The following is a 27957-nucleotide window of genomic DNA, read 5'->3' as shown; positions in this document are numbered from 1 at the left end:
CATGCTGGAAAGCTTTGAAGTTTTAGGAAGTTCATGAATGTTGGAAGAAGTAGAGGTCTCAAGGGAACCATCACTAGACATAGGTTCATCAACATGATCTTTCTCAAGAGTAGCATCTTCATCACGTGAGTCATTAGGGGTTCCAACATCAACAATCCCATCAGTAATAAGATCTTGGATTTTATCTTTCAACTCCATGCAATCTTTAGTTTTATGACCTTTGTTTCAATCAGAGTAACGAGACTTGCCATGAGTCGGGTGAGTTGTCTGAGTCGGCGAGTTGAGTTACCTCAGCCGGGTCAAAATGACCCTCGACCCTGACTTGGCAAGTCAATTGGGCTGACTCGGTTGACCCGACTAACTCACCTAGTTGACTCACCTAGCTGACTCGGCTGATTTTTAATTTTTGTTTTCAAAGTTTCTTAATACATCTAAAATTTACCTTTGTACTTATGTAATTGATGTATGTGATCAAATTACCTTCTATTTCATGATGTTATTGTGTCTTTAAGCTTTATTCAATAATGGGTGCATGGAATTTATTTAAATCCTAATTTTTTTATAAATTTCAAGGGTTTTGTCACCTTGCCGAGTCATAGGGGAGTCCAAGCCGGGTCATGAGTCAAGTTACCCTTGTCGAGACCGGGCCGGGTTCGAGTCTCGATACGTTGGTTTCAATGATAATTGCAATAGTGATCATCATTCTACCATGGAGGTTTTACCTTAGATTCATAAGGTCTAGATTTGTATGGTAAAGTGATGATCTTGTTTGCAACTAAGGTCTTAAGCGCCCTATCATACAAAATTCCCAAAGGAGTAAAAGTTCTCTTAAAAGTATGTTTAGGATCATTTTTGTCATTCTCATCTTGGTCAAAGATAGGTCCATCATGAAATCTTGGCATTGGCTCAAAGGAGGTATCACTTGCTTGCTCTTTAGAGAGGTCTTTAAATCCCATAAATGAAGACAATTGACGTCTTGGAGTAGGATATGCAGACCTTGAAGAAGATGAATCACATGGTTGTAAAGATCTTAAGCAATAATCATGCGAGGATGTCATTCTTTCCTCTTTAACCTTTTATCAATTTCAGACTTCACTTTTATTATGTGCCTAGTGAGACGAAGGTAAGCAAGATCATTAGACTCTTCTAGCTCTTTGTATTGAGCATTTAGTCTTGAAACTTTTTAGCAGTATGGAGAAGCTTAGGATCATCCAGAGGTGGTTGAGGTTTGGCAGAAAAGATTTTAAACCCATAGTGGTAGATATAAAATCGAGCATGAAGGAGTCTAGAAGAAGCCAATAATGTGACACAAGATAACTTGATGTCCAAACTAGAGAGTGTTCACTTGCCAAGCGAGGTAGCAATGAGAGAATCACTTGTCAAGAAAAGTGTCCAAGCAACTTATGACACCTGTGACTCAAGTCAAGAGCTAGACATGATGCCCAAATAGCCAAGTAGATAGATAAGCAAAACAAGTGAATAAACTTCCAAGTCAAGGAGTGTATTCAAGAGATCAAGGTAACCTTTTCAGCCAAAAATAAGGTCCCGGTATGCTGACATAGACCATGAAGATGGAAAAGACGAAGAGTGCTAAGAGCAAAGAGCCATTTTAAGCAAGTTCAAGCACTAGAGACATAGGAAAGAAAAGTTAAATGATGAAACTCCCCTAGCAAGCAACTCAAGAAGTGTTTAGACTTGATTGTTTGACTTGGAGAAAAATGTTTTTTTGTGGTTTTTTTTTTGAAGTTCTTTGGGAATTCTTTGAACAAAAACACACAATGAAAGCATGCAAAGAGAAAATTCTCAAGGTTTAGTTTGATGGATGTGTTCCTTTTTGTTCCAAGTGGGGAAGGTTGCAAACATTAAAGCACATAAAAGATATCAAACACCCCAACAACCTATTCAGGTTTCTACAAGGATGCACAAGCTCAAGTAGGGGATGTCCTCGATATACGCAAGGTACGTGAGGCCCAAATCCGTAGATGAAAGAGAATACTACCAAAAAGCTAGAAGGAAATAGTAACTAAATCTCCACCTTCACTTCTCAAAGGTATATAATTCTTTGGGGCTTAGCCAAGATTGACAATATTCTACTTCCAAGAGGCTTATCCTTAGATTCAAGCCACGCTATTTATATTCGGCCGGAACACGGGAGTTGAGGTCGTCCCCTTGAGTGATCACGTCTCTAGGCAGGCTCCCTAAACATAAAAATCAATATTTCTTATTTATGTTCCACTCAAACTCCTTAACAAGGATGCTAGAAGAAAAAATAGATAAGAAATCCTTGGTGATTAGAAGAAAAAGGGGTATATTTTAAAGCCCAAATTCAAGTGTGAATGATTCATTTTAAACCCTTTTTCAATGTTGGGAAGACAAGCCAAACAAGTTGACCAAAAGCAATAAATGATTTTACAATAAAAATGAAGACAATGATCACTTTTTAAAATTCAAATAAGAAGGTTAGAAATGGGTGCGCCTTGCTTTCACGCTTTCCAAATTTTTCCATTTTTTTGTTTATTTGACCTCCAAGTTGCCTTCACCAACTTCAATCAAGTGCATGAAATGATGAAGAAATAAGAAAACTTAAATGAAATACATTGAGCTGTTTGATTCCATACAAAATAACAACTCATTTCATGCATTGAACTTTGTGCAAATGAAATGCTTTGAACTTTTTAAAATTCAAATAAGAAGGTTAGGAATGGGTGCGCCTTGCTTTGACGCTTTCCAAAATTTTCCATTTTTTTATTCATTTGACCTCCAAGTTGCCTTCACAAACTTTAATCAAGTGCATGAAATCATGAAGAAATAGGAAAACTTAAATGAAATACATTGAACTATTTGATTCCATACAAAACGACAACTCATTTCATGCATTGAACTTGGGGCAAATGAAATGCAAGCTAATCACCAAAATGCTCTCTTTTTTATTTCTTGCTTTTGACCTAGTCAACAAGATTGGGTTTGTATGCCATAATTTTGGCCCCGAGAATGGAAATGCAAAGAAGAGACCTATAGTGAAATTCAAAGAGCTTTCCAAAAATGCAAGAATTTTAGTAATACCTCTTAGTTTGTGCCCTACGGGCCTATTTTTGAAAAACAATTCAGTTTTTTCAAATGGAGTTATTGAGCCGTAATATGACATCCAAATTCAAAACCTAAAGAACAAACCCCCTTTAGAACTCTCAGACCTTTCCAAAAATGCAGTGTGTGTTGAAATATTCGCTGATTTACGACCAGAAATGACTTTTTATGAAAAACAAAGAAGAAATTATAACTCGCTCAAATCAGTTCCACAAAATCTGAATTTTGGACCAAGTCATCTCTGATCCATTGCCAACCTGTGAATAAAATTTCACATCCGTTTGGAAGATATGATCAAATCTTTCAAAACCTAGGGTTTTGGCCTTCAACTCAACTTGCACAAGGGTTAGCCTTAAAAATCAAAATGAGAACCCTGCAAAACCACTTGATTAGATCCAGTAAGTGGCTATAAAAAACTAGAAATGAGAAATGCAAATAGAATACAAGAAAATCAAGCTACTAAGCACAAGCAAATGCAAGAAAATGGAGCTACAAACATGGTTCAAGCCCGACAGTGGGTGCCAAAAATGTGTGCTAAAAATGTCACACTTCTATAAACCATTATTCTCACGATTACCCTTGAAAGAGAGCATCTCAAGAGGTTACAGGCTCTATCTATGATGTGCAAAGGCTATGAGATGGTGGCTCTCAAATGAACCAAGCTATGCATCGTAGAATGAGAGATTCAAAGAGTAGAGGCAATGAGTTCCAATATCCAAAAATCCCGAAATGGATATGCAATGCTAGATGAAAGCTAAACTAAATGAGATGCAAGATGCAAGCTAACAAGTATGAAAGATTACAAAAGCCCTATTTAGACTAGGTGAGCTATTCTAGAGCACAAAAGGAAATCTAAACTAAAATGCCATAATGCAAGAATGAGAAAGTAAATATGAAATGCAAATGCAAGAGTGCTCCAAGTCCTTCAAAGCTCCAAAGTCACCAAGAAAACTTGCAGCATAATGCTAGCACGAGAGTCTAAGATTAGAGAATGAGGAGAGAACCCTCCTTTTAAAGATAAATGGATGGTAGGGATTACAGGGAAAAAGAGGCATAATCAAGGGAGGAGAATGCATCTTGAGTGATCCATGTGCACAAGCATCTCCATCAATCACAATCAACATTTGACTTTTGAGAGGGAAAGAAATGTGTGGAAGAGAATTAAAGTTATTTTAAAAATAGAAGATTCCTCTCACATAGAAAATTGTGTATTCATGTGTAGACAAAAATGCCTTTTAAAATAGGAATAATGCTTTATGTGTGTGCACCTAGGATAGGAGAAAACTGGGGATTTTATTTAACTAAAAGGGAGCAAGTTGTTTCAATTAAATAAAAGACTTAGGATAAAGTGGTCAAGCCATAGGTTATAATCGAAGAAATGATTAATTGATGATTTGATCAAAGATAAGCAATAGATAAGTTAAGCACAATGCTAGAAATGGAGCTTATAGTCTAGATGATCATTTTTGGGTGATTACAAGATGCAGAGGAGAATGCTGCACCGGACCCTCAAACTTGTCGTGGGCATAGGATGAAGGATTTTGAGCCTTTTATACTTTTGACATTCCCATGACACCACCCTCTTATAGTTCTCCTGAGTTGCTTCTGCAATTTGTGGAGTTGTTATGAGATGCACGTCTTCGCATTTTGCAACTACGAGGGGCTTTGTTGCCTACAAGTTGGAAACTCGAATGCTTCCATCAAAGGGATGGATTTTGAGTTGGAAAACACGTTTCCCAAAGGCGACATCGGGCAGGAGTTCTATAAGGAATGAAATCCGTGCCTTGCAGTAGTTTAAAAGTTTCCGAGGAAAAGGACGAAGGTTCTCCATTAGACAATCATGGGGGGCCTCGAATTCAACATTGAGCCATGAAAGATTTTTTTAAGATATCGGAAATGGATTTGTTATTGCTTTCTTGGGTCAGATAGTGTTTGGTACATGAATGTTTCTGTTTGGTAGTGTAATTCTTGTGAAGTTTTATTCATGTACAATGTCTAGTCTCAACTTGGGAAGAAGGGACCCTATTTGTTGCGTCTAGGAGTAACTCGAGTGTGGTTGCTTGTGCGTGTGTGCGTTCCTATAAGGATTGACAATGTAGTCTTTGTTTGTAGATCTGGATTGCTTTTGTGTGCTTCTTTCTATTTGCCAATAATAAGGAAAAGATTATTTCCTAAGTCACTCTTCCCACGCTTTGATGGGATGCATAAATAGATGGATAGATAGATAGATGATTAAAGAAATGAATAAAATGTTATTGTATTTTCCTTTCCCATGCTCCGACGGATAGGAATAACCGTAATGGATGAATAATATAAATGGATAAAAGGTTATTTGGAACGAATATACTATACTCACATCGATAAATGAATGAATTTGTCATTGCAGATAGCTATAAAAAGGTGTGTTTCTAGATTAATGAATTGCATTCTTCACTATAGTGTCATTCATTCGCCCTACAAAATGGCTACCGTCTTAATAGTGAGACTATTATATCGATATCCTATTTCCTACTCTCGTTTTGATGCCGGGCAACTTTTCATAATAATGTGCCGTTTCACCCATATTTTAGATTAGAACTATAACTATTATTGAGATAATTTCATATTATGTACATAACATGCATGAAAAACTCATTGATAGATAGTTCAAAGAAACCCATATAGTAGTTGCCTGGTTGTGCTAGTTGTTGGATTTGTGGTCAGGCGGGTTCTGTGACTCTTGCAGCTTGCTTCTAAAGATAGCACTAGCATTTGATAAATGAATGAATTCATCATCTCAGATAGCTATAAAAAAAGTTTCTAGAATAATGAAGTGCATTTTTCACTACGTCATTCATTTGCCCTACAAAATGGATACTATCTCATTGGTGAGACTATTGCATCGATAGCCTATTTCTTACTCATAATAATATAATGACGCCATACAATTTTTCATGATGTGCCGTTTCACCCATATTTCATATTAGAACTATAACTATAATTGAGTAAACTTCATATTACGTGTGTAATATGTATGAGAAACTTATCGATAGACAGTTGAATGAAAGCCATCTAATAGTTGCCAGGTTGCACTAGCTCTGTTGGCAGGTGAGTTCGTTGACTCTTACAACTTGCTTCTAAAGATAGCACTAACTAGATTACAATTTGATTAATGAGTTGATAAATTGAAGCTTAGTCTACCTCTTTGCCTCTTTGCCTCTCTCTCTTTGCCTCCCTCTCTGCTTCTTCTCACTCTGCCCCCTTCTCTCTCTCCCTTCACTGTTCACTAATGAGCAACTCACCAACAACACACCAGTAGCAGCAATGACAACACTTCTTTATTTCTTAGGCAACAACACTTGATTTTGTAGCTCTAATTTTCATATTCAATTATCTTATTGACGTTTTAAAAGCAATGATCCGCTGTTAGCTTTCTTTGATTATCTTATCGGCTGTTGAAAAGAATGATCAACTGTTAGCTTTGATTATCGACTATTCAAAATAAATGATTGACGCGATTGTTAGCTTTCATTCATGCACTGCTAAATTCAAATGGTTGTTCCTTCCTCAACAACTAATCAAAATTGTTCCATTGCAACTAAAGGTGGCGATGTATAGTGATTGGAATGAGGAGTTCTTAGTGCTAATGGAATTGTGGCTTATTCCTTGTTTCTTTGGGGCTCTTCTTCATTCTCAAATAGGTGCCTCTCTTGATAAGTGATGAAGAGTGCAGTTGTTGCCTTTCTTTCTTTGACTGGCATTGATGAAAGAATACATTGTTAAGCAACCTAAAGTTATATTGATGCCTTTTAGATTATTTAGAATCCTTCAGGAGAAGATTATAGGCCTATAGTTCTAGTGGGCTCACCTTCACTTACATGAAGGCGAGGGCCTTAAAATTCTATGGTCGAGCAAGGGCTAGTCTTATAATAGTAGGGGGCATGCTATGGGTGGGAGGGAAACTATAGTTCCAACACCGCACATGCCCCAGTTGCTTCTCCATAGAATTGTAGGGCCACCTAGGGGCCCTCCTCCAATTATAGTTGGGAGATTGGGCCCGTGCAATTCTAAGGTAGTGAATATATAGTTAGAGGGAGGTAGATTATATGTTGGGTGGGTGGGAGGAGATGGCGGTGGGGTTGCTTGGTTCTCGAAGTCTAGATATATAGGGCCCGCTTGCGCCTCATAGTTTGGATAGGCTCGAAGAATAGAATCTGCTGTGAATGAATGAATGAAGGTCATTTGCACAACCCGTTGAATTGGTTCAACATGTCTCATTTCAGCAATAGCCTACCAATCATTCAGGTTAATTATATAGATAGGGGGCCAATCACTTTACATCATGACTTTGCATCTTTAAAGTATCCCTTGCTTGTGTATGCACACAATGGATTCACAAATTTTTCATCTTTATCTCCTCAACCAAACTATGGAGTAGGAGGGGGATCCTCAAGTTGGCCAAGGAGAGCCTTACTATCATTAGGGCTCCCTCGAGTTGGCGACAATAATGCAGAAGGAGATGTCGACAAAACTAAACTGTAGTTCCCATTACGAGAGTTGAGTGTTCAATCTACCTAGTAATAGGACTACCCCCCTTAATAGCTACTTGATAGTTAGAGTAGGGCGTTGATTCTTCTATGTACACCCGAGGTCCCCTATTATTCTATGGGTTGTTTGAAAGTCATCAAACTTCCATCTCGACTGCCCCCCACTATAGATAGGCAAAGGTAGGGCCAAACATCCCGCTTGACCGAACATACATCTTCCTTATCCAACTATAAGAAGAGTAGGACAAATTTCTGCATAGTTATCAAGGTGGAGGATGAGGATTGGGCAAGGCGGGGCGGGGCGTTTGCACCAGGTTCGTGATTGGTGAGTAACAATATAATCATAGTCGAGTGGGTGATTGGGGAAGATTCGACCTGGATGCAGAGGTGGCGCTTGCCCGAGTTGACGAGATCATGTCTCATGTGATCATGTTCTCTCTCCGGATGGATCAGATCATGCACTTTAGAGAGAAGGGGCAGATTGATGGGGACCAGGCATAGAGCACGATACTAACATAGATTTGATTTGTCAAGTGTAAAGTTTGCTATAGTATAGATCTAAGTCGAGTCCATATCACTATGAAGAAATTAGTTTTTATTCTGATCTACCCCATTTTTATCCTAGTGGCATCACTACTATTGACATTATATGACCCTCATTCCCCCTCTTCTATAGTCTAGTTTCCTATTTAATCTTATGTCCCCCACCAAAATTGTCCTTGGGGCTATAGTTGACCCTTCTATAGTGGGGGGCATCAGTTTGCCGTATCACGTATATAGATGAAACCCTGACCCTACTCTTTCTTCTATAACTTGGAAGCGACCCCACTACTCTAGATAGTTGTTTTTGCCCCTATAGATAGAACTCTAGGTGGATGGTTATCGACCCCCACTATAGAGGCACCGTCCTTCCCCAAACTACAATAATAAATTGTGAGGGGTGGGGACCCTATGATGAGCTGAAGGTTTTGCAAATGGGGTTGCAAGTAGAGTGGGTTTAATGATGGAGGAATCTCCGTGGTTAGGTAGGCTCAAGTTGGAGTAGTACTGGGATGGCTGACCTCCCGGGAAGTCCCAATGCTTCACCTCTGTGTGTATCACCTAGATCCAATCAGTGTTACAGGTTCCATTTATTCACGTGAGAGATGGATTGTTGTTAATCACTACTCATGAAACATGGGTCAATGAGTTTGACTCAAAAACTACATTGTTAAATCCTCATAGCAATATCAAAACCCAATGATTTTGCAGGGTGGGTGGGAAACTATAGTTTTGGCTATAGATTTGCCCCTTAGCCGCAATATAGTTAAGAGCCTCCTGAGTTATCAACCTCTTCACCCATAGCCCTACTATTTTAAAGCCCCCATATAGAATGATAAGGCACTAGCGTTCAAATGAGTGCCCCTTTTTTATAGAATTGCGAGATTGGTTGGTTTAAGGTTAAAGCTCTTGACCACTTTTCATCATCGATTGACACGTCATTGAAAGTTGGCAGGCTCTTCTTTCATATTATTGATTATTCAAACTCAATTTTGTCCTTACTAGAAAAAGGAATTAACATGCAAAATTCTCCATAGAATTGTAGGGGTCCTTTGCACGCACATTGGCATGTATAAAAACATCATTGCAAGATTCTATATGTAACATGGATGGGAGATATGGTATATATTCTAACATTCTTTCTTTCCTACTCTGGCCTAACAATTGGTATGGATAAGGTTACCAAAATGGTAAGCTGGCTGGTATTTTGTTTCACCTGGTAGCATGGGAGGACAAGCTTCGACTATTGTTCTTCGGGCCTGTGGGAGGTTAACCTTCCATTTGAACATGAAGGATGGAGGCCTGCTCGGGCTAGTTGGAGGGTGCCTATGTGGTACTGGAGGATCCAAAGTTTATGTTTCTCGGCCAAACCATAGGAAAAAAGGACAGTATTGATTCAAAGCTGGTTGTACATTGAGAACTTTTTAACCCAAAGGTAATTAGTTAGATCCGCCTGCCACAGTTTGAAGAATGGATATGGGGAAGTGGGGGCAGTGAGAAAGGGTCGTCCTGAACCCCTTATTGTCATTCTCTGAGACACTACCCTTATTCCAGTTCTTGGAAGAGGAGTGGATGGAAAGAGACATAAGACAATGGCTCAACAAAAGATGAAAATGCATCAACCCTGCCAATCCACATCCTTGACAAGGAGAATTGGATTGTGCCCCCCATAGAGTTATAGGCTCTTTAGTTGATATTTGGTATGGGTTTATCGGAGAACAAATGAGAAACAATGAGATCTAGGATAGTGAAATTTAGAGCTCATAGTTGAACGGGCACTAACTACTCTATTGGGCCCTTGCTGGCGGACAATATTGGCCGGTGTTTTATTAGTCCAGATGGACATCTGCCCATTGAATTTTAGGGCTTAGTCCCTATTGGGAGTGTGGGATGGAGCCCATCCATTTGTTCCGTTGGCCTCACTAATACTTGAAATTGTTAGAGCAACCTTGTTATTGATGGCCGATGCCCCTGATCTAGGGGTAATGCTTTTTTATCCATCCATACTCATCTATAACGAAGATGAGGGTGGTCTTGCTCCCAAATTGTGAAGTAATTCAACGTTAGGTTGTTGCAAATGTGCAAGTTTCTGTTCTATATTGTAGAGCTTTTCTTCAAGAATTTGTTCCTGGTCCTAGGCAACAAATTTGGGTAGCTGTCTAGACATGTTTGTGAAATTCTGCTACACACTTAGCCAACTAATACCTCTAAAATGACCACCCTTGTTCTTTTCCAAAGATAACACATATCCTCTTGTAATTTCAAATGATAATATACAGGGTCTACAATGGTGACAACCTCCTCTTAATGACCAAGATGAGTCCAGCAACAAAGATAACAACCACTTCTCAACTGAATCACTTCTTGATTCTCTGACACATAAAAATATTTAATAAATTTATCCCAACAACCTGATTGTGTAAAAAGCATATAAAATCTGAATGCTGATAGATATGAATTACCTTCCTTAGTATTCAGGCTTACCAATATACACTAGATGATTATCTATCAACAAGTCTCTGTTTGTTTTGCAGGCTGACCATTTCATCTTCAGACTCCTAATGTGAAATGTCTTCCATATATCCTTGTATTGCTCGTACCTGAAACTCATAGTATTCATATTTATTTCCTTATCTGAATAACATGAGTAACATTCACTCACTGGCGCACCGAACACTTGTAATAAGAGAACTGTAATGACCAATCTCCGAAAATTTGTTACGGTAGTCCCATAAATGGCTTGAGTGCACTGCACCACTCCAGCACTCTCTAATGTGATACAACTCTGTATTCTTTACCCTGAGAAAGCGACATTCCTTCAGAAACCAGTCTGCAATCTAGAATGATTAATACCATTCCAACATATTCGAACTAACTCGTCAAGATTTACTGTTGCGCTATACTTCACCCATGCACTTACCAATTTCAGAAACAGTAATTGTTCTTTGCACAATTGTGATTGAATGTAGGAGCTCAACCAGTTTCTCTTAGCTGTAGGGATATATTAATGTTGCGCAAACTATTAAGTCTACTTGATAATCCTGCTCCTTGTTGTGCTGTGAATATCTATGGAATTCACGATATGACATTACTAGCGGACATTTGCTTGCTTTTTATTATTCCTTCACTGGACAGTGCCACAGTGAAGACTCTCCTTTGGGTAATGCTTATCCCAGCTTGCAAATGTAACCACTCTATTTTCTAACGCCTTGATAGAAGCAAGATGGCTAGCAGAAATAGTTTCCATCATGACTAATTTATTTAGTCAATACCATTTGAATCCTCATCAATGGCAGGCTGAAGAAGCTCCTCCTTCAGTTATGCATTTCGCTTGATACATGTACCCACAAACTGTCATTACAATTCTGAGTTCTGTATTCCTCTTTCCCAGGAAGAGACAGGTATAATTTTCCTCGCTAAAGCCAAAAATGGCTCTCTTACTGAGTAACGCCAAGAAAACAACGTTTGCGCTTGCCCCGTGTCTGTCTGTAACTTTCTTGCATCAATTCTTTTGCAAAGATTTAGTAACAGACATTGTCTAAACCTTATCTTTGGTAGTGTAAGGCCCCCGATAACAACATGAATCATGCTGTCAGCATAGATATGGAATGACTAAGTTCTGTGAATGATGAATTCTGAGGTGCTAAGAAATCACCGTAGAAGTCTCTGTGACAGAGACTCATGGAAATCTTCAACAGGTTTTCACCTGACAAGATATTCAGCTTCAGAATAACCCCTAGAATTTCTTTTTGTTGCTCCTTTGAGACCTAACTTCACACAACCTGATGACTACACCGAGTTTGCAATGCTTTAACAAGTTAAATCTGATTTTGGGAAAGACTGGAGAATCTACATGTGAAGTGTATAACTACCAAATAGATATAGTTAACTCTAGAATCACCTATGGGTTCCCAACTGACATGCACGAGATGCACCAAGACAGGGAGTTATTCATTCTTTTGGCGGCCATATTACTCAAAACTTAATTATGCAATGGTTCTGAGATTTCACAGTTCGAACAGTAGCATTACTGCCTCATTCTTCTAGTCTCTTGCTTCTGTGGTTTTCCAGAGGCTTAGAAGGAACTATCTTGTGCATATTAAGCCTTCACAGGAAGTTCAAAAGCTTGAATCGTCGGCTTAATTTAGGGCCCCCAAAGTATTACACACAACACTTAACCTCTGATTCCATCAAATTTTCAAGCCCAGAAATATTAGATTAAGTGCCCAGATATTAGCCACGATAAATTATTTGCATAAATCAAATTGTCATTTCATGACAGTTCAACTTCATTCACAGAAATATTTCAAATTCAGAAATGACAGGAAATTTCTTCACCCAAAACCCTTGCTGACAATCCCCGCGAACTCCAGGAGTGACTCCACAGATGGTGAAGGCTCAACCAAATAAAAGCAAATACATTCCATGCTAATCATTCCCACTGGAAGGAATATTTGGTAAAGGTTAGGGATTAAATTTTATCCCCTCACTATATTCCCACAAGAGATTATATGCACCAAAACTTTTGCTCAAATTCCATTTACAACGAACACCCAATCTTTGCCTTTGAGAGTGCCGCAGTAAAGTAGAAGGCACCACAAACAGAACTGCATTCATAAGTTACTGAAAGTTTTTTTTTATGACACTGCAATTGAACTATTAGCAGCTCCTGAAAATATGTATACCACTATTTTGTCTTGCAACAAATCATGTATTCTGAAGTCCCATCATTTGAAATGCTTTCTTCCTTCGTTCAGAGAACTTCACAGCAACTCTATTTAACTCTGGGATGCATACTATTGCAATTACTAGTCTTCGGTTGTTCCTGAGATGAAATCTGGGAACCAATCAAATAATTACATGGTCTATCATGACAGAGAGACCGTTTCCCTCAAAAAGACAACCATACAAATTCAATGACGTGAGTGGTTTGTGATAGAGATTCCCTACTGCTTCTGTTTCAAGAACTGGTGACTCAATTAACTCTTTTAGCCTGCAGATCAAATAACTCCAATTCCTCCAAACTTTACTCCAAAACGCTTTCATGCGATTTCATAGGAGAAATATTTGGTTCAAAAGAACTATTAGTCTCTGCCAACATAGCTTCATTTCAATGTAGTTTGAAATGCCTTTAAATCTCTTCCATGATAAATAATTTTAACTCTTCTCAGGATTTTTGTAAAACCTTTGATAGAAAATAAAATACATTTTTTTCAATTAACTCTACAGGATGGCAGATACCACTGTAATATGCCGGATGGATATTCTCTCCAATTTTTCTCATGGATAATTTTCAAAATATAAACATATATCTTATGCAAATAAAACTAGTAGAATAGACCAGCAATGACCCAAACGCTTATTAAAAAACTCAATTTAACACAACTTTTGAAATTGTTATTGTATTATAAATCAGCAATACAATAATGGCATGCATAAAATAAAATCTTAAAAACAGTATTACAGTCAAATTGGAGAGAAACAACAACATACACCTGTAATGCCAAATGTGAATTCTGATTGAATCCACTAGAGAAGATGAATTGGGGCTATGTCCAATCCACCGAAGAAGAACCTCAGGGTTTGCATTCTCGGATCCTGAATAGAAGCTGAAGCATTCTAATTTCTCCAAGAGAAATCTCAAACCAAATCAATGTTCAAGCATGCCCAAAATGAATCTCCCTTCTTTTAATGCATCAAGCTATGACTCTTCACTTTCCACTTCTATTTCTTACGTCATCTTCTTCTTTTGTCACCTTATAGCTCCCTTTATAATATTAAATTAACCCAATTTATAAACTTGCATTAAGCTCACTTAAGCCAAAATTAATGTTTTATGAATTTGACTTTAGGATTCCTAATGTTCCAAAAAGGGGACATTGCATCCCTCTTACTAATCATGTGCTTTTCAGGTACCTGGCTACAAAGTGTGTGATGATGCCTATTGTAGTTGATTATCATAAGTAAGATTATCCTCCACAGATTCAGGAGGTATTGATTAAACTGAAACATAGTAAAGTCTTTAGTGACATTTCCCCATGTAGACTACTAGATGGGTTTTTGGAGCACATCATTGAGTTGGAGGAGTCATCATGACCCCATACAGACACCCCAAACGACTTAAGGATGAGGTAGAGAAGACAATAAATGAGTTTCTTGATATGGGGGATTTCAGACTTAGTAAGAGTCCATTTGCATCCGTAGTTCTATTGGTTAAGAAGGATTGGATTCTACGCATGGGCATAGACTATTGACCCTTGAATAAGAAGACAATAAAGAATAGGTATCCCATACCTTGCGATGAGTTGCATGAGGCTTTTTGCTTCTCTAAAGATGGACTCGAGTTCTAGTTACCATTAGATACAAATGAGAGAGGAGGTTGCATATTGTGTTAATGGTTATGCCATTTGGCCTAACCAATGCACCAACCATATTTTAGTCCTGTATGGATAGGGCATTTTAGCGTCGTTTGCAGAGGTTTGTTTTGATCTTCTTCGATGACATTTTGGTATTCACTTAGATTTGGGGTAGCATTTGAGACACTTGGAGGCGGTGTTAGATATTTTGGAGAGGGAGTCATTGTATGCCAAGGAGTCAAAGTGGGAGTTCGGGATGGGAAAGCTTCTCTCCCTAGGGCATATTATTAGTGCAGAGGTAGTTAGAGTTGATCTTGGGCGATTGTGCACTGGTCTCCAGCCAAGAATCTCACATAGCTTAAGGGATTTTTGGGTTATGTGGTTTCCGCAAATGCTTTGTGAAGGGGTTTTCATAGTGGGCAACAACTGTCATAGATTTGACAGAGAAAGAGTCTTTCATTTTGATCAACATACACAATAGTATTTTAATCAGTTCAAGCAGTTGATGAGCTTGTGCCCAATACTAACATTACTAGATTTCACTAAGCCCTTTGAGTTATGGTGCAATGCTTCAGGAGAGGGTCTTGGTGTGATGCAAATGTTGGACAAGCATACCATACCATTTGAGAGTCAAAAGTTAGGTGGCCAAAGAGGAGGTTCAACATTCATGATAGGGATTTGTTAGGCAACACTCATGCATTGGCTACGTTCAGGAAGTACCTTGTGGGTAGAATATTTATAGTAAAATCAAATTACAATAGCTTGAAATATTTTCTTACTAAACGAGATCTCAACGATTGTCAACATAATTGGGTTAGTAAGCTCTAGGCTTATGATTTTGATATTGCCGGAAGAAGAATATTGTTGTTGATGCACTATCGAGGAGATCCCACTTGTGCTCTATTAGAGAGATTGCAGATTCTTGGTGTGGTTAGTTTTTTGTTGAGTATGCTAAGGATACATGGGCTACTGATATTATTGATGAGACAATACATAATGATAGATATATAGTTGTAAATGATGTCATCATTGAGATCATTTACAAGGTATGGATCTTTTTGGTACCATAGTCAGAGATGAAGAGGTAGAGTTTGGTGCTTTTCATGATGCACTTATGATTGTACATCCTTGGTACTTTAAGACATATTGGCAAATACTAGAGAGATTTACTTGGAAAGGGCTTAAGTTAGAGGTCCTCATATATGTACGTGATTGCCCTACTTGGTAGTAGAATGAATAGTAGAACACTTTTCCTGTAGGTTTATTGCAGCCCTTACTTTTTGTGAGTAGGAAGTGTGAGTGTATCTCAATGGACTTCATCACGGGCTTGCCCAAAGGCCAAGGAAGAGATTGCAACTATGTTGTGGTGGATAAACTTACTAAATTTGCCCACTTCGGTTTGGTTGCCACTACATATACAATAGTACAAGTGGCAGATCTGTTCTCTCGAGAGGTATTCAAACTTCTTGGGTTGTTGAGAAGCATAGTCAATTAGAAGGACAATAGGTCCATGAGTCATTTTTGGTAGGAGTTGTTTAGGCTTAGTGGTACTGAGCTCACTCTGAGTCCTAGCTACCTAGACATATGGTTAGTCAGAGGTTGTTAATAAATGGGTGGATGGATACCTTCGAAACTACATATCAGGGCAAGAAAAGGCTTGGATTAGGTGTTTATATCTGTGTGAGTACTTCTACAACAAAACCTATCTCATGACATCCAAATGTCACCCTTTATGGCATTACACGGATATGATGCAGCTAGCTTTTTGTATATGCTTTTCGGTGTCAGTAGAGTAGCTAGTGCTAAGGATGAACAAGATATCAAGAAGGCTCTGAAGAACACCCAAAAAGCTTAGAATGAATAGAAGTAGTACATTGGTGATTGGACAATTGATTTTTCATTTGAGGTGGGTGATATGGTATATCTCATGCTACAACCTTATAGATTAGTCTACTCTCAGGAAGTTGGGTGCTGAGAAACTCAAGCCACATTATTATGGACCATATAAGGTTATTATGCGTACTGGTGAGGTGGTATATGAGTTGGAGTTACCAGCTGACTGCTCCGTACATATTGTCTTCTATTTTTCTTGCCTTAAGAATGGGATTGGTCATAATGTAATACCTTAAATAGTGCTACCACCACTTGATGAGGAGGGGAAGTTGACTTTGGTCCCTAAGGCTATTGTTGATACCTGTAAGAGGAGATTGACAAGAGTTATTAGGGAATATTTGGCTAAGTAGAAGGAATTGCCTTTGGAGGACGCTACATGGGATAGTGAGCAAATTTGTAGCACCCAAGATTGAGGCTGCTTGAGGAGAAGCAATCTTAGGGAGAGCAGATTGTGATGTTCCCTTCTAAGGCAGTTTTGATTATAGTTGAGGTTGGCCTATTATTCGATTCTTGTAGGCCAGCAGATTGTAAAGGGCACCTATTCAGGGGTTTATGGAGATATACTAGGGCTTTGTGAGCCAGTTTGGTTAGTTTGGGACAATCTCCAAGATTTTAGGAGGTAGCCCTATTTTTTTTGGGATGGACTAAGAGTTGATTGGCGCACATTGGGAGACCTTTGAGACCAGCCCGGAAACTTTTGGTGTGGTTCCTATTTTGTATGAGAGCTCCTAAATTTAAGGAGACTATTAATTAGCTCGCAAGGATTAGACAACATTACTAGATAGGTGCCATTTGACAAAAGTCAAACTGGGGTCTAGATGAGCGAGTTTGGGTAAATTGGAAATAATGTAATAATTTCCTAACTAAGATGTTAATAAAATAACAATAAGAAGTGATTACTATAATCACTCTTACTATTTAATAAATTATAATAAAGGGGGTCTATGGAACAACTGCCTAGACTACAAAGTTATAACTTAAAAGAGGGCCATTTTACCATGACAAACAAGGCCTTCACGTTGATTTATCCCTAGGTGAGGGTTTTAATAAAAATAGAACATTTTTAATGTTTATTAAAATAAAAGTATCAAACCCTAAGAAAGTTTGAATGGGTTTTTGCAGCGAAGGAAGAAATAAAGGAAAAGGGAGGGAACCATCTTGGAGTATTCAGATTTCAAAATTACAATTTGTGAGATTGTGTGAGAGCTATGAGAAGAGTTTCCAGAAGATCCAGGCTTCTGAGAACGAAAACTCTTGGAGGTTGAATGCCTACACCTGTGAGAGACCACCCAAAGGAAATTCTACAGGTTGTTTAATTTGCAGTTCAATTGGAGAAGAATATTGTTAAAAATCAGGGAAATCACTGGACAAAATTACTACAGCAGCTACTAGATTCGGTTGGGGAGTTTGGAACAATTTGAACACTGTCATTTGGTAACCAGCCACACTCCTTAAGAGCCAATATTATCAGATCTCTTTCTTGACATCATGGTGTAATTCTTCCACGCAGAAATTGGTATAATTTTCCCTTGCTGTTGCAGATCGGGTGATATCTAGGTTGTTGTCAGTGAAAATCAGAAGTTGTTCTAGCATCCAGAGCACTAGCATTGAGCCGTTCAGCCTCAGAACATTAATTATTGATTCCTAGCTTGTACATGGGAGTAAAGACAAGTCATTGCCCAGAATACAGAAGTTTCTTGGTTGTCTGCAACCAGATCTGAAATTACCAGCAGTGAATGGGACTGTCAGGGAAGATACTTTTCATATTGTTGTCATTTTATGTCATCAACCTAGAGTTTTCTTGGTATGGTCATCTATATGTTTGAACTTTGGACAGTCCGATAAAATCAGATTAAATTAGACCTTTGCATCTAGAATTAGAATTAGTTGTCATTTCAGCATTTGTTTACTTAATGTGTATTGCAATCATCACTTGTCAAAAAAAAAACGATAAAAAAGAAAAATATTCAAAAAACCGCCAAGAATTGAAGAACCTAAAAAAAAGTATGAAATTAGACTTGCAAATGGAAATCAGAAAATTGCAAGGGCAGACCTGGGGCCCTTATTACAGTGGGCACAGTGCATATGCAATTGAGAAATGCTCTACCACCATTGAACTAACTAGAGAGAAAGTCTTGGAATAGAGATTGACCTCATAATAGAGACTGATTTCCGTATATGAACCTGAAAAATTAGCTCCTGATCACTTTATTTGAGACTTGTTCTTATTGTCCTTTTCATGATATAGGATGATGTAACATTCAGGTACTGATACTGGTAGCTTCACCTTCGTATTTGACAAACCCAATCTTCAATATCAACTTGCTATCTATAACGTTCATTGCTAATTCTTTAGATTAAATGACATAGATGTCATTTATAAATGTGAAATTTTATCATTATGCTTTTTTTTTCTGTTGAGTATAACTTGAAAACATCAAAATTACATCATCAGAGTTTATGGCTATCCAGTATGTAAGCACATGTAGAGTCTCCTGCTCAGGTTCTGAGAATGATATGTATCCTTGAGAGCACTTATACAAGATACATATCATAGCTACACATATAACAATAGGACAATATAGATTTGATGGAGTAACAGTACTATCAAAACCAAGCAGACCACCTCATTGGACCTTCAGATCATTTGAGAACTTTTTCACCTCTGATAAAGATGGTGAAGGATGAGCCATTTCCACAGTCTTAGGAAGAGGATCAGCAGTAGGAGGGGACACTGCTGTATGGGCATCGTGAGATGGGATCTGAATGCTCTGTTCCCTCCTTATTTCTGTTTTCTCTAATCTTCATGGCTAATTGCTTCAGATGGAAATGTACACATAAGCTACTTCCTTCTTGAGTACCTCTGCAGCTCCGTGAGGAATCAACTTCAAGAATTTCTTTTTCTTCATCTTTGAGATCACTATCACCTGCATGGAAATACTGTAATATTTGAGTCTCCGAAGGACTCAGTAAGGTGCCTAACTCTACTGTTGAAAATATCATCATTTCTAAGTTTCCAAATATGCCATAAAACATGAACAAACAATATAGACCAGGAGAAGTTATTAGAATTATTTAGACCCAAGAACTTTCCAGTCAACACATGGTGAATATTGAAGTTTCTACTTATGTCAGACCAAAACCCCTCTACACTTCTTTGGCAAAGCAACAATCAAAAAAGGTACGGGTCACTGATTCACAACATCCGCAAAAAGTACAGATATTAAGTTCCCCATTAGGTTTCTTAACTGGCAACTTATGGAGGAGAAGACACCGCACGAAGCAAGTTTAGGTTCAATAGATTTTTGCAAGAGATGCAGTAATAGTCTTGTTCAAGATTGGGGTCCAAGTTAATCTGCCAGGTACCATTAAGGCAGTCAAAATTCTCATTGGAATCAGCGAACAATTTGTAAATGTATTGGCTTTATTCAATGAAATAAGGTGCCATTAGGCCATCTGAGAAGATCAATCCTATCGGCCTCCCCATCACATCGTATAGGCAGGTTCAAGAAATTGGAGGCATCCCTCAACAAGGAATAGGTCCTCCACTATGTTTGGGATACATCAAATTTTCGCCACAGTTCTTGCCAACTTATAAGATTTTTGGCTTTATACCTTTACTAGCCCATTTTCTAGTAGAGCATCCTTGCTATAGAAAAAGAGGCTTGTCACATGATAGGGTTTCCACCATACAGACTTTTCCCCCAGATCTTGTTTGCTAACATCAAACACACTGTTATTGGAGACCAAATTTCTGACATTGTTCCAACATTCCCAAATTGCTTTGAATACAGTAGACCCTGCCACATTAAGCTTAAGCTTACTAGAGAGAAAGTCAATGATATGGAGACCTTTTCAAGACTTAGCATTAATTGGAGTAGCCCTAGCAATATTGTTTCTGATAAGGATCTTATATGGTTCCTCTTCCTGAGAGGTCCTGGCGATCCATTTTATTGCCAGTTAGGTACCCTGAATCCTTAAATCTTTCAGCCTAAGACATCCTAGTTGCTTACTCATACAGCAGCACTTCCATCTTAGTGCATGTCTCTTTTTATTGCCCACGCCATCAGACCACAGAAAATCTCTAATTCTTCTATGCACATAGGTAATTTGGGTCTAGTTAAACAATCAGGCATAAGCATAGCAAATGATGTAGGAGTATAATATCTTCTGGCAGATTTGAAACCTACCCGCCAAAGATAGGTATTGATTGTTCCATTTATTCGTCTTTTTGTCTAAATTTTCTGTAACCCATTCTCACATTTCTCTCAGGCTAGGATTAACAGAGAATGGGATCCTCAGGTACCTCACTAGGTGGCTAGGATCACCCCATGCCAAGGAAAAACTTTTGCACCATATGGGCAGGGTGCATCATCCCAGCTCGACATGATTGATTTTGGAAGAAAGACTTCACTCTGTAGGCTGAGCAAAACAAATCCAGTTCGTTCACAAGGTTATGTACATTCTGCTCGAGCATTTCTGCAATAATGGCTGTATCATTAGCAAATTGGATATTGGAAAGTTCATCACCATTGGGTAACATTATGCCTTTTACTCTTGGAGATTTGTGTCGTCTCTCAGAATGTAAAATAGAGCATCAACATCTATTACAGATAAGGCAGATGCATGGGAGCAGCCTTGCCTAATCGACCTGGTGAGTTCAAATTGATGGTGAGTTCAAATTGATAGGATCTAGCACCATTAACCTCCATTGAGGCAGTTGCTCCATTCAATAGTTTCATATCCATCTGGCAAAAGAAAACAGGGAGTCCCAAACATTCAAGCATCATGATGATAAACTTCCATTCACTTCTATCATATGCTTTTTCATAGTCCAAGAGCAGCATACAAACTTGTTGGTTGGAATTCTTGGCCTAATCTTAGGCCTCCCAGCAGGTGACAGGGTTCTCCAAAATGTATCTCCCCTTCACAAACCTGGTCTGTGTTGGACTGATAATGTGTGGTAGGATATTCTCCATTCTTATGGCAAGCAACATTGCAGGTACCTTATAAGATAGATTCAATAATGTAAAGGGTCTCCAATTTTATAGATTCAATAATGTAAAGGGTCTCCAATTTTTAATCAATGTTTTGTCCCCACCTTTAGGGATTAGTTTTATGAGCCCTGAGTTGATGTCTATACCCAGAGATTTCTGTTCAGTGGCTTCTGAGTAAACTTGATAGAGCTTCCCCCTGTCCATTCTATGTTATCTTTAGAGTACTCCATCGGAAATCCGTTAGGCCCAAGGGCCTTATCTCATGCTAAGGATAGCATTCTTAATCTCCTCAACTGACATGGGCCTATTTAAGCAGGGCCACATCCTCAACAGTAACTTTCATGGTAATGATGCTGCTAACCTTATCTCTCTAGCAAGCTCTATATTATGCCCTACCTCTTCAGTAGAAAAAGAAGATGCAAAAGCCTGTTGAATGCCATCTTGGGACTTGATAGTATTACCAGTTTCACAGAGCCAATCAATTCTGTCTATAGCCTCTTTGTATTGGAGCAATTGAAGAAATATTTAGAGCCTCTGTCAGCATGAGTAAGCTAGTTAACTCTGGCTCTAGTTTTAGCACCCTGGATTTTGATATTTTGCAGCCTTCTGAGAGCATCCCTAGATTGGGTTAGGGATTCCAGAGCCTCTTGATTAGAGGGGTCAACTTAGATCTTGTCCTCTTGGCAAACAAAGCTGATCATATAATTCTAATTCCTGCCGCCTATTGTCTTTTGCTTTCTTCTTCCCAACTACTTGGAACAAAGTTTTTCCAAGTAGTGATGTTTTGAGACAATTTATCAAGGGTAGTGTGATGCCTCACAATGCTATTGTTATACCACTGTATGATACTCACAGCAGTCTTAATGCCATCATCCTTCAAGAGGCGGGCAGGTGTGTAGGGCAAATCCATATCTACTTTTAGCCTCTAAATATGATTTGTCAATGTGAGAAGTGGTGCTGACAATAGGGTGGTGATCTGAGAGTATGGGATGACATAGGGCATTGACACAATTGGAGTCCTTGAAAGTATGAAGAATTTAAAACGATGAATCTTTTATCTATGCCCATATATAGACATTTCCATATACACAAACGTTCTATATACTGTAAAGGATTGCAGTAACATAAATAGGTGAAATTAAATTTTTTGTATAGGCACAGATTGAATGGAATGTAAGTATTGTAGCACCACAGTTTTGGTGTGAAAAGAAAGAAATCACAACCTTTGTTGCCAAAAGCATATGAATTGGAACTAATAGTAGAGAATTGTGAACAGATCTAATGGTGAATACAAAATATTGGAGATATTACAATGAGAGCACGAGTCAATATGTGTTCATCATCCATGCAGCAAACAACTTATGTATGAAGTCTTGCCTGAAATCATCTCAAACATAAAATGTTGGGCATCATATGAATTTTATGAAAGGCTTCGACTTTTTCTTGAAGATTAACTAATTCTACTTGTTGAAGTACCTACTTTGGTCTGCATTGATTATAGGATATCCTCTATATGTTAATCAGAATCTGAGTCTCATGTATTCTTAAGGTTCGAAATTTTTGGGGTTTCATTTGGACTACATGTCAAGTAACATTAGATAATTTGAATTTGTAGTAGAGTAGTATTTTTTGAATACAAATCTTAGCTATTAAAGTTTAGGCATCACAAAGGCCACATAATTGCACTTTTTCACGTTTCATGTAAATGACTCTTGAGCTTCTTAACTCATTTGGTGATCTGTGTTTTCCTGAATAATTGCAGTCTACAGGATCTATACCTCTGTTTTATTTCATGGTTCAGTGCTACATGTTATGTTCAACATGCTAGCACTGGTGCCTATTGGAAGTGGGCTGGAGCGAATTATGGGTTCTGTTCGATACTTACATGTGACATTGTTGGTGGCCACCTGCAATGCAGTTTTGCATCTATTGGTTGCTTATTTGGCAGCACACAACCCTTTGCATTCTTATCCTATGTTTATGGATGAGTGCACAATTGGCTTCTCGGGCATCATATTTGCTATGATTGTCATGGAAACTAGCTTAAATGGAAATCAGAGTCGCAGGTAAGCTGATCTATCTGTATGTTAAACTTAAAGGTGATCCTTAGGAGAGCACTTTTGTTATAGAAGTAGATTTTTCCTCACAGGTTTCCACATAAAAATATGTCAACTATTTGCATTTTAAAATTGTTCTAGTTCAATTATAACTGTATCATCATTTTTATCTTCTTCCTGCAGTGTGTTCGGATTATTCAATGTACCTGGAAAATGGTAAGCTCCTAATTTGTTATTTAGGAGCACAGTTTAATGTAGGAAAATAAAGAAATAGAATTATGTATTGATGGAGATCTTTCATATTTTTTAACATTGTAAAGCCCATAATTACTTGGCCTGGATAATGCAGGTATGCTTGGATCCTCCTCATTCTTTTCCAACTCCTAATGCCAAATGTCTCGTTTTTAGGACATCTCTGTGGCATTTTGACTGGTTTTGCATGTCCGTTTACCTTTTTCTTTATTGCTATACATTTTTCTTAGTTTGAAATTCGAACTTAGTTCCTTTTTCTTCCTAAAAACACTGCTTGGTAATCTAGCCTATGATTATTGTTTTGATAGATTATTATCAATTTTTTCTGTTTGCATGTTGGCAGATACGTATGGTCTATTGAATTATTTGATATTGGGATCATCGTCATATGCTGCTATAGAGAACTCTGCAATGCTTGTAGGTGTTTTTTTCTTCACCTGAATTACATATAATTTTTTTTCACATATGGTTGGAACGTGGAACAATTAATTTGTTAACCGGGATTCCATAAGACAATTGCTGAGGTATCTTCATTAAATCATAGATTGGGTGATAATTATTAACAAATTCCATTCTTACATAATAGGCATTCTGTGTGAGACGCCCTCGATTCATAGTAGGTGGGAGTGGGGGTTCAGTTGCTGGTCCAGATTTGCCATTTTCAAGTGCCTCTACTAGGTAAATGACTATGAATTTGTTCATGTTTTCACTATGCATTGCTTTGGAGTGTCACACAGATTGTGTTTTCTACAGTCGCACAAGTTTTGGAAATGTTTGGAGACATCTTCGTTCATGGTTACCACAAAGGGAATTTTCGGCTGGTGAGGTATGTAATTATTCTGCAGACAAGGAAACTAACAAGGCAACACATGTTGTTTCCCAAATAACATCCGATTAACAAATCTGGACTCTGAAATCATACATAAGGGAAAAATATTTCTGTTAAAACATACCGCTGCTATATCATTACATAACATTGCCAAGCATTGTTTTATTCCAGGCAGACATAGGAAGTCAAATGCACTGAATATTTCATTCTCTGAAACTGAAATATAAATCTAATTATAGAGATCTGGAACATTTCAACAATTTCTGGCAGTACATTGAATGGAGGGTAATTTAAAACAAGATCCAACTCAACTAACACCTTCAAGAACCTGCAACTTCACAATGTCAATGCCTATTTGCAGTCGTCGTTTTTATTTTGCTCATCATTTTGTAATGAGACTGAATGTGACAGTAATCTAAATATTCTAAGAATAAAAGAAAGCCCTCATATGTAGATAACAAAAATAAAATTACGGCCGTGTATTAGGGATATATGAGGAGTCAGGATACAAGTAGTATTTGTTTCACTCCTCAATATGCAAATTTGTTTCACTCCAAGCTAAAGAAGCATGTTAAAACATGTATAAGATCACATTTAATAATATTGGACCTTCCAGTTCAAAAATCATTTTTGATAAATTATCTTAGAGAGGACTAGTTTCAGGGTTACCTTTGTGTTCATTGTGATACATAGTATATAATAGTGGTATTATTGTACAGAACATAGAGGTGAAGCTCCCTGGCATTTTAGAAGTAGAGCATCAAAGTGTGAATCATATTAAGATCTGCTTTTAAGAAGGCCATGGTCTCTCAGTTGATTATTTTTATGGCTTAAAGTAAGTGGCCTAGGATGTGATTTTCTGTGGTTAATGTTTACTGTTGTCACTTGTGCTTTTTGGCTGAATGATTATATGACTAAGATAAGTGCAACTTTCACTACTTGGGACATAAAGAGTGCATGATAGAATTTTTGTGTCATCTAGTTGAACAGATAGATAATGAGAAATTGATTAGAAGAAAGAGCTTACTGATACTTTGAAAAAAATATTACAGGGAAAAACGATTACTGAAGTTTTCTTTGTTGGTGTGTGGGCCATGTGAGGTGTCTCTGTGTGTGGCTATAGAGAGACACTGAGGGAATACGCATATTGGATTGTTTACATATGAGTTTGCTTTTTTTAATATGAAAATCTAGATCATAATTTTGAGAAGACGTAAAAATGTTAACAAGATGTATTCTTATCATGGACTTTATTTTCAGCCACAGCAAGATTCTCGATTTCCAGGGAGAGGTCGTTCTCTTGGATCTGTGCAAAATCAACTGACAGCAAGGTTTGGCTCTAATCCAGAACTACAGACCAGGCTTCTTGAAAGGAGCACCCAACCAGAAGTACGTTCAGAAATGATGTCTATTAGCACCCATGGAACGGTATCTCCTAATGCGAGGTGCATTTATCTGTTCATGAATTCTCTTTACCCTCATTCTGTTTCTGGTCTGTAATTGTATATGGGCATATTTATCTACCCTTATTTTCCACTGTAGTCTTATTCACTGAAGGTTTTATGCATCTGATCCTGAGAAGGCATGCTGATTTTAAGTTTTGAGCTATATATTTAAACCATGGTATTATATCAAGTTTGTAGTGCTTAAGTTATGCCTATTTGTTGATTACTTCATCTATCCAGGCCTGCACAAATGGAAAGCTTTCTACCATCAGACTCTATTGCTACAGATCAGGTAAGACATTCCCATATTCATAGCTACAGACCTTTCTGCCTTATCAACTGTCAACACTTGGAAGGAAAAATCAGTACATTGAATCATTTAAGAATACATCGAATCATTTATGCAGGTTGATGTGCAAAATCGTGCCGAAGCTACTCAGAATCTTGTTGCAATGGGATTTGAGAAGGTATCATTTTTAACTTTGAAATATGTATTTGTTTCTTTTTTAAAATTTTATGTAATTGAAATTCATCTCACCTTATTATAGTTAGTAGATCAGATTGGAAAAAAGTTGCTGTTGGCTGGTGTCTCTATTTTTTTTTTTTGATCAGTAAAAGGCCATAGCCAAGATTGATTATTATAATGTGCTGTAATTTATTAAGCTCGAGTACACTCAAACCCAAGACCTCCCAGATAAGAGGGTCACAATTTACCGTTGTATTCTAGGCTCTTGCCTTGGCTGGTATCTTAATTGCCCTCAGTGTGACTTTTGATTGAATTGCCACAGAATTCTGCTCTTTTGGAAAGAAATATTTGTTTGGAGTGGATAATGTTTTTCTCTCCAAATCATAATGTAGACCAGTGCATGCGAACATTAGATTACAAAAATGTCGCCTTTTTGGAAACTTGTAGTTCTCTGAAATTCTTAACCAACAAAAATTATGAGCAGCAGTCAGAGTAGTGGTTACGAGGAAGTTGAGATTCAAATGGACGAATGAAGTAGACCTAAAAGTAGAACTCGTGGAAGTATGGCAGAGAGAGGGGTTTCTTTAGGGAGTGGGAGTGTACTAGGGCCAGCAAGCTCAAATCCATTTAAATTTCTCCTTTTAAACTCCTTAAAAACTATTTAAAAGGCCCATTTAACCCCAAGAAACTTCTGTTGTCATTTGCAACTTGAGTTGATAAGGACAAGACAAAATTCAGCAGGACCAAAGAATGGCTTTGACATTTGTGTCACAAAGGGTATAAGGGCAGCTATACAAGAGTTTATTGTCATCTTTTGTCAATAGGTGGTAAAGGGGCATAAGTTGTGAAGCTATAACTCCAACTGAGAAGATTAAGGCAGTTAGATTGCATATGGAGGGCAGGGCAATAAATAGCTAGATCCATGGATGTTGGATTTCATGGGCAAGAGGGTTTGTCATGCCCTTGACCCTAAGCACTAAATAGCAAGTAAGATAAATATGCAAGCCAAGCGTTTGGAATCTACAATTAGTAAGATGTCACTAATCAAGAAAATCATCTTAGATATAAGACTTCCAGATTTTCTAGGATGCAATATATTAAGCCAATGGAGAAGGCAGTGATCATGCAGCAATAATGAACAAAGTGATGATTACTTAAGAACAGTGATTACCTTAAGAGCAGTGAGTTCACACACGGAACCGATTAATAGAAGCAACTATATATAGACAGCAATTCTATTTTAGGAGCGATTAAAGAAAAACAAAATGACACTCTTATTATGCTAAGAATGATCAATTATGAACAGCGATTATACTTTATGACACTTAGAGCAGGGGTTGGTTTGGGTTACGAAGAGGTATTATTAGGAAAGTTTGTGACAATACTTTGAGGACAGAAACTTCAAAAAGTTGTCTCTTTAAGAGACATGTAGATATAAAGACAGAAGACCATGATGGACTTGGGCGCAAAAGAAACCAATTCAATTAGCACTGGTGCACATGATCAGATCAG

The 27957-nt window shown here is 37.9% G+C and overlaps 1 protein-coding gene across 2 annotated transcripts in view; it reads left to right on the top strand.

Moving 5' to 3' along the window:
• Window positions 1–27957, top strand: part of RBL15 (RHOMBOID-like protein 15) — a 104508-nt gene that overhangs the window by 44987 nt on the left and 31564 nt on the right. For both annotated transcript variants that reach the window (XM_089788617.1, XM_089788616.1), the window contains 9 exons: window positions 23159–23462; window positions 23637–23669; window positions 23803–23894; window positions 24049–24122; window positions 24292–24383; window positions 24459–24531; window positions 25795–25979; window positions 26220–26271; window positions 26387–26446. In XM_089788617.1, the coding sequence (XP_089644743.1) occupies window positions 23209–23462; window positions 23637–23669; window positions 23803–23894; window positions 24049–24122; window positions 24292–24383; window positions 24459–24531; window positions 25795–25979; window positions 26220–26271; window positions 26387–26446 (915 nt within the window). In that variant the 5' untranslated portion in view covers window positions 23159–23208. The remainder of the gene's footprint in view (window positions 1–23158; window positions 23463–23636; window positions 23670–23802; window positions 23895–24048; window positions 24123–24291; window positions 24384–24458; window positions 24532–25794; window positions 25980–26219; window positions 26272–26386; window positions 26447–27957) is intronic.

The sequence above is a fragment of the Cupressus sempervirens genome, chromosome 6 (genome assembly GCF_028749045.1).
Source record: "Cupressus sempervirens isolate cs-2001-9-10 chromosome 6, ASM2874904v1, whole genome shotgun sequence".
Lineage (NCBI taxonomy): Eukaryota > Viridiplantae > Streptophyta > Pinopsida > Cupressales > Cupressaceae > Cupressus > Cupressus sempervirens.
This window is presented reverse-complemented; position numbering and strand designations above follow the sequence as displayed.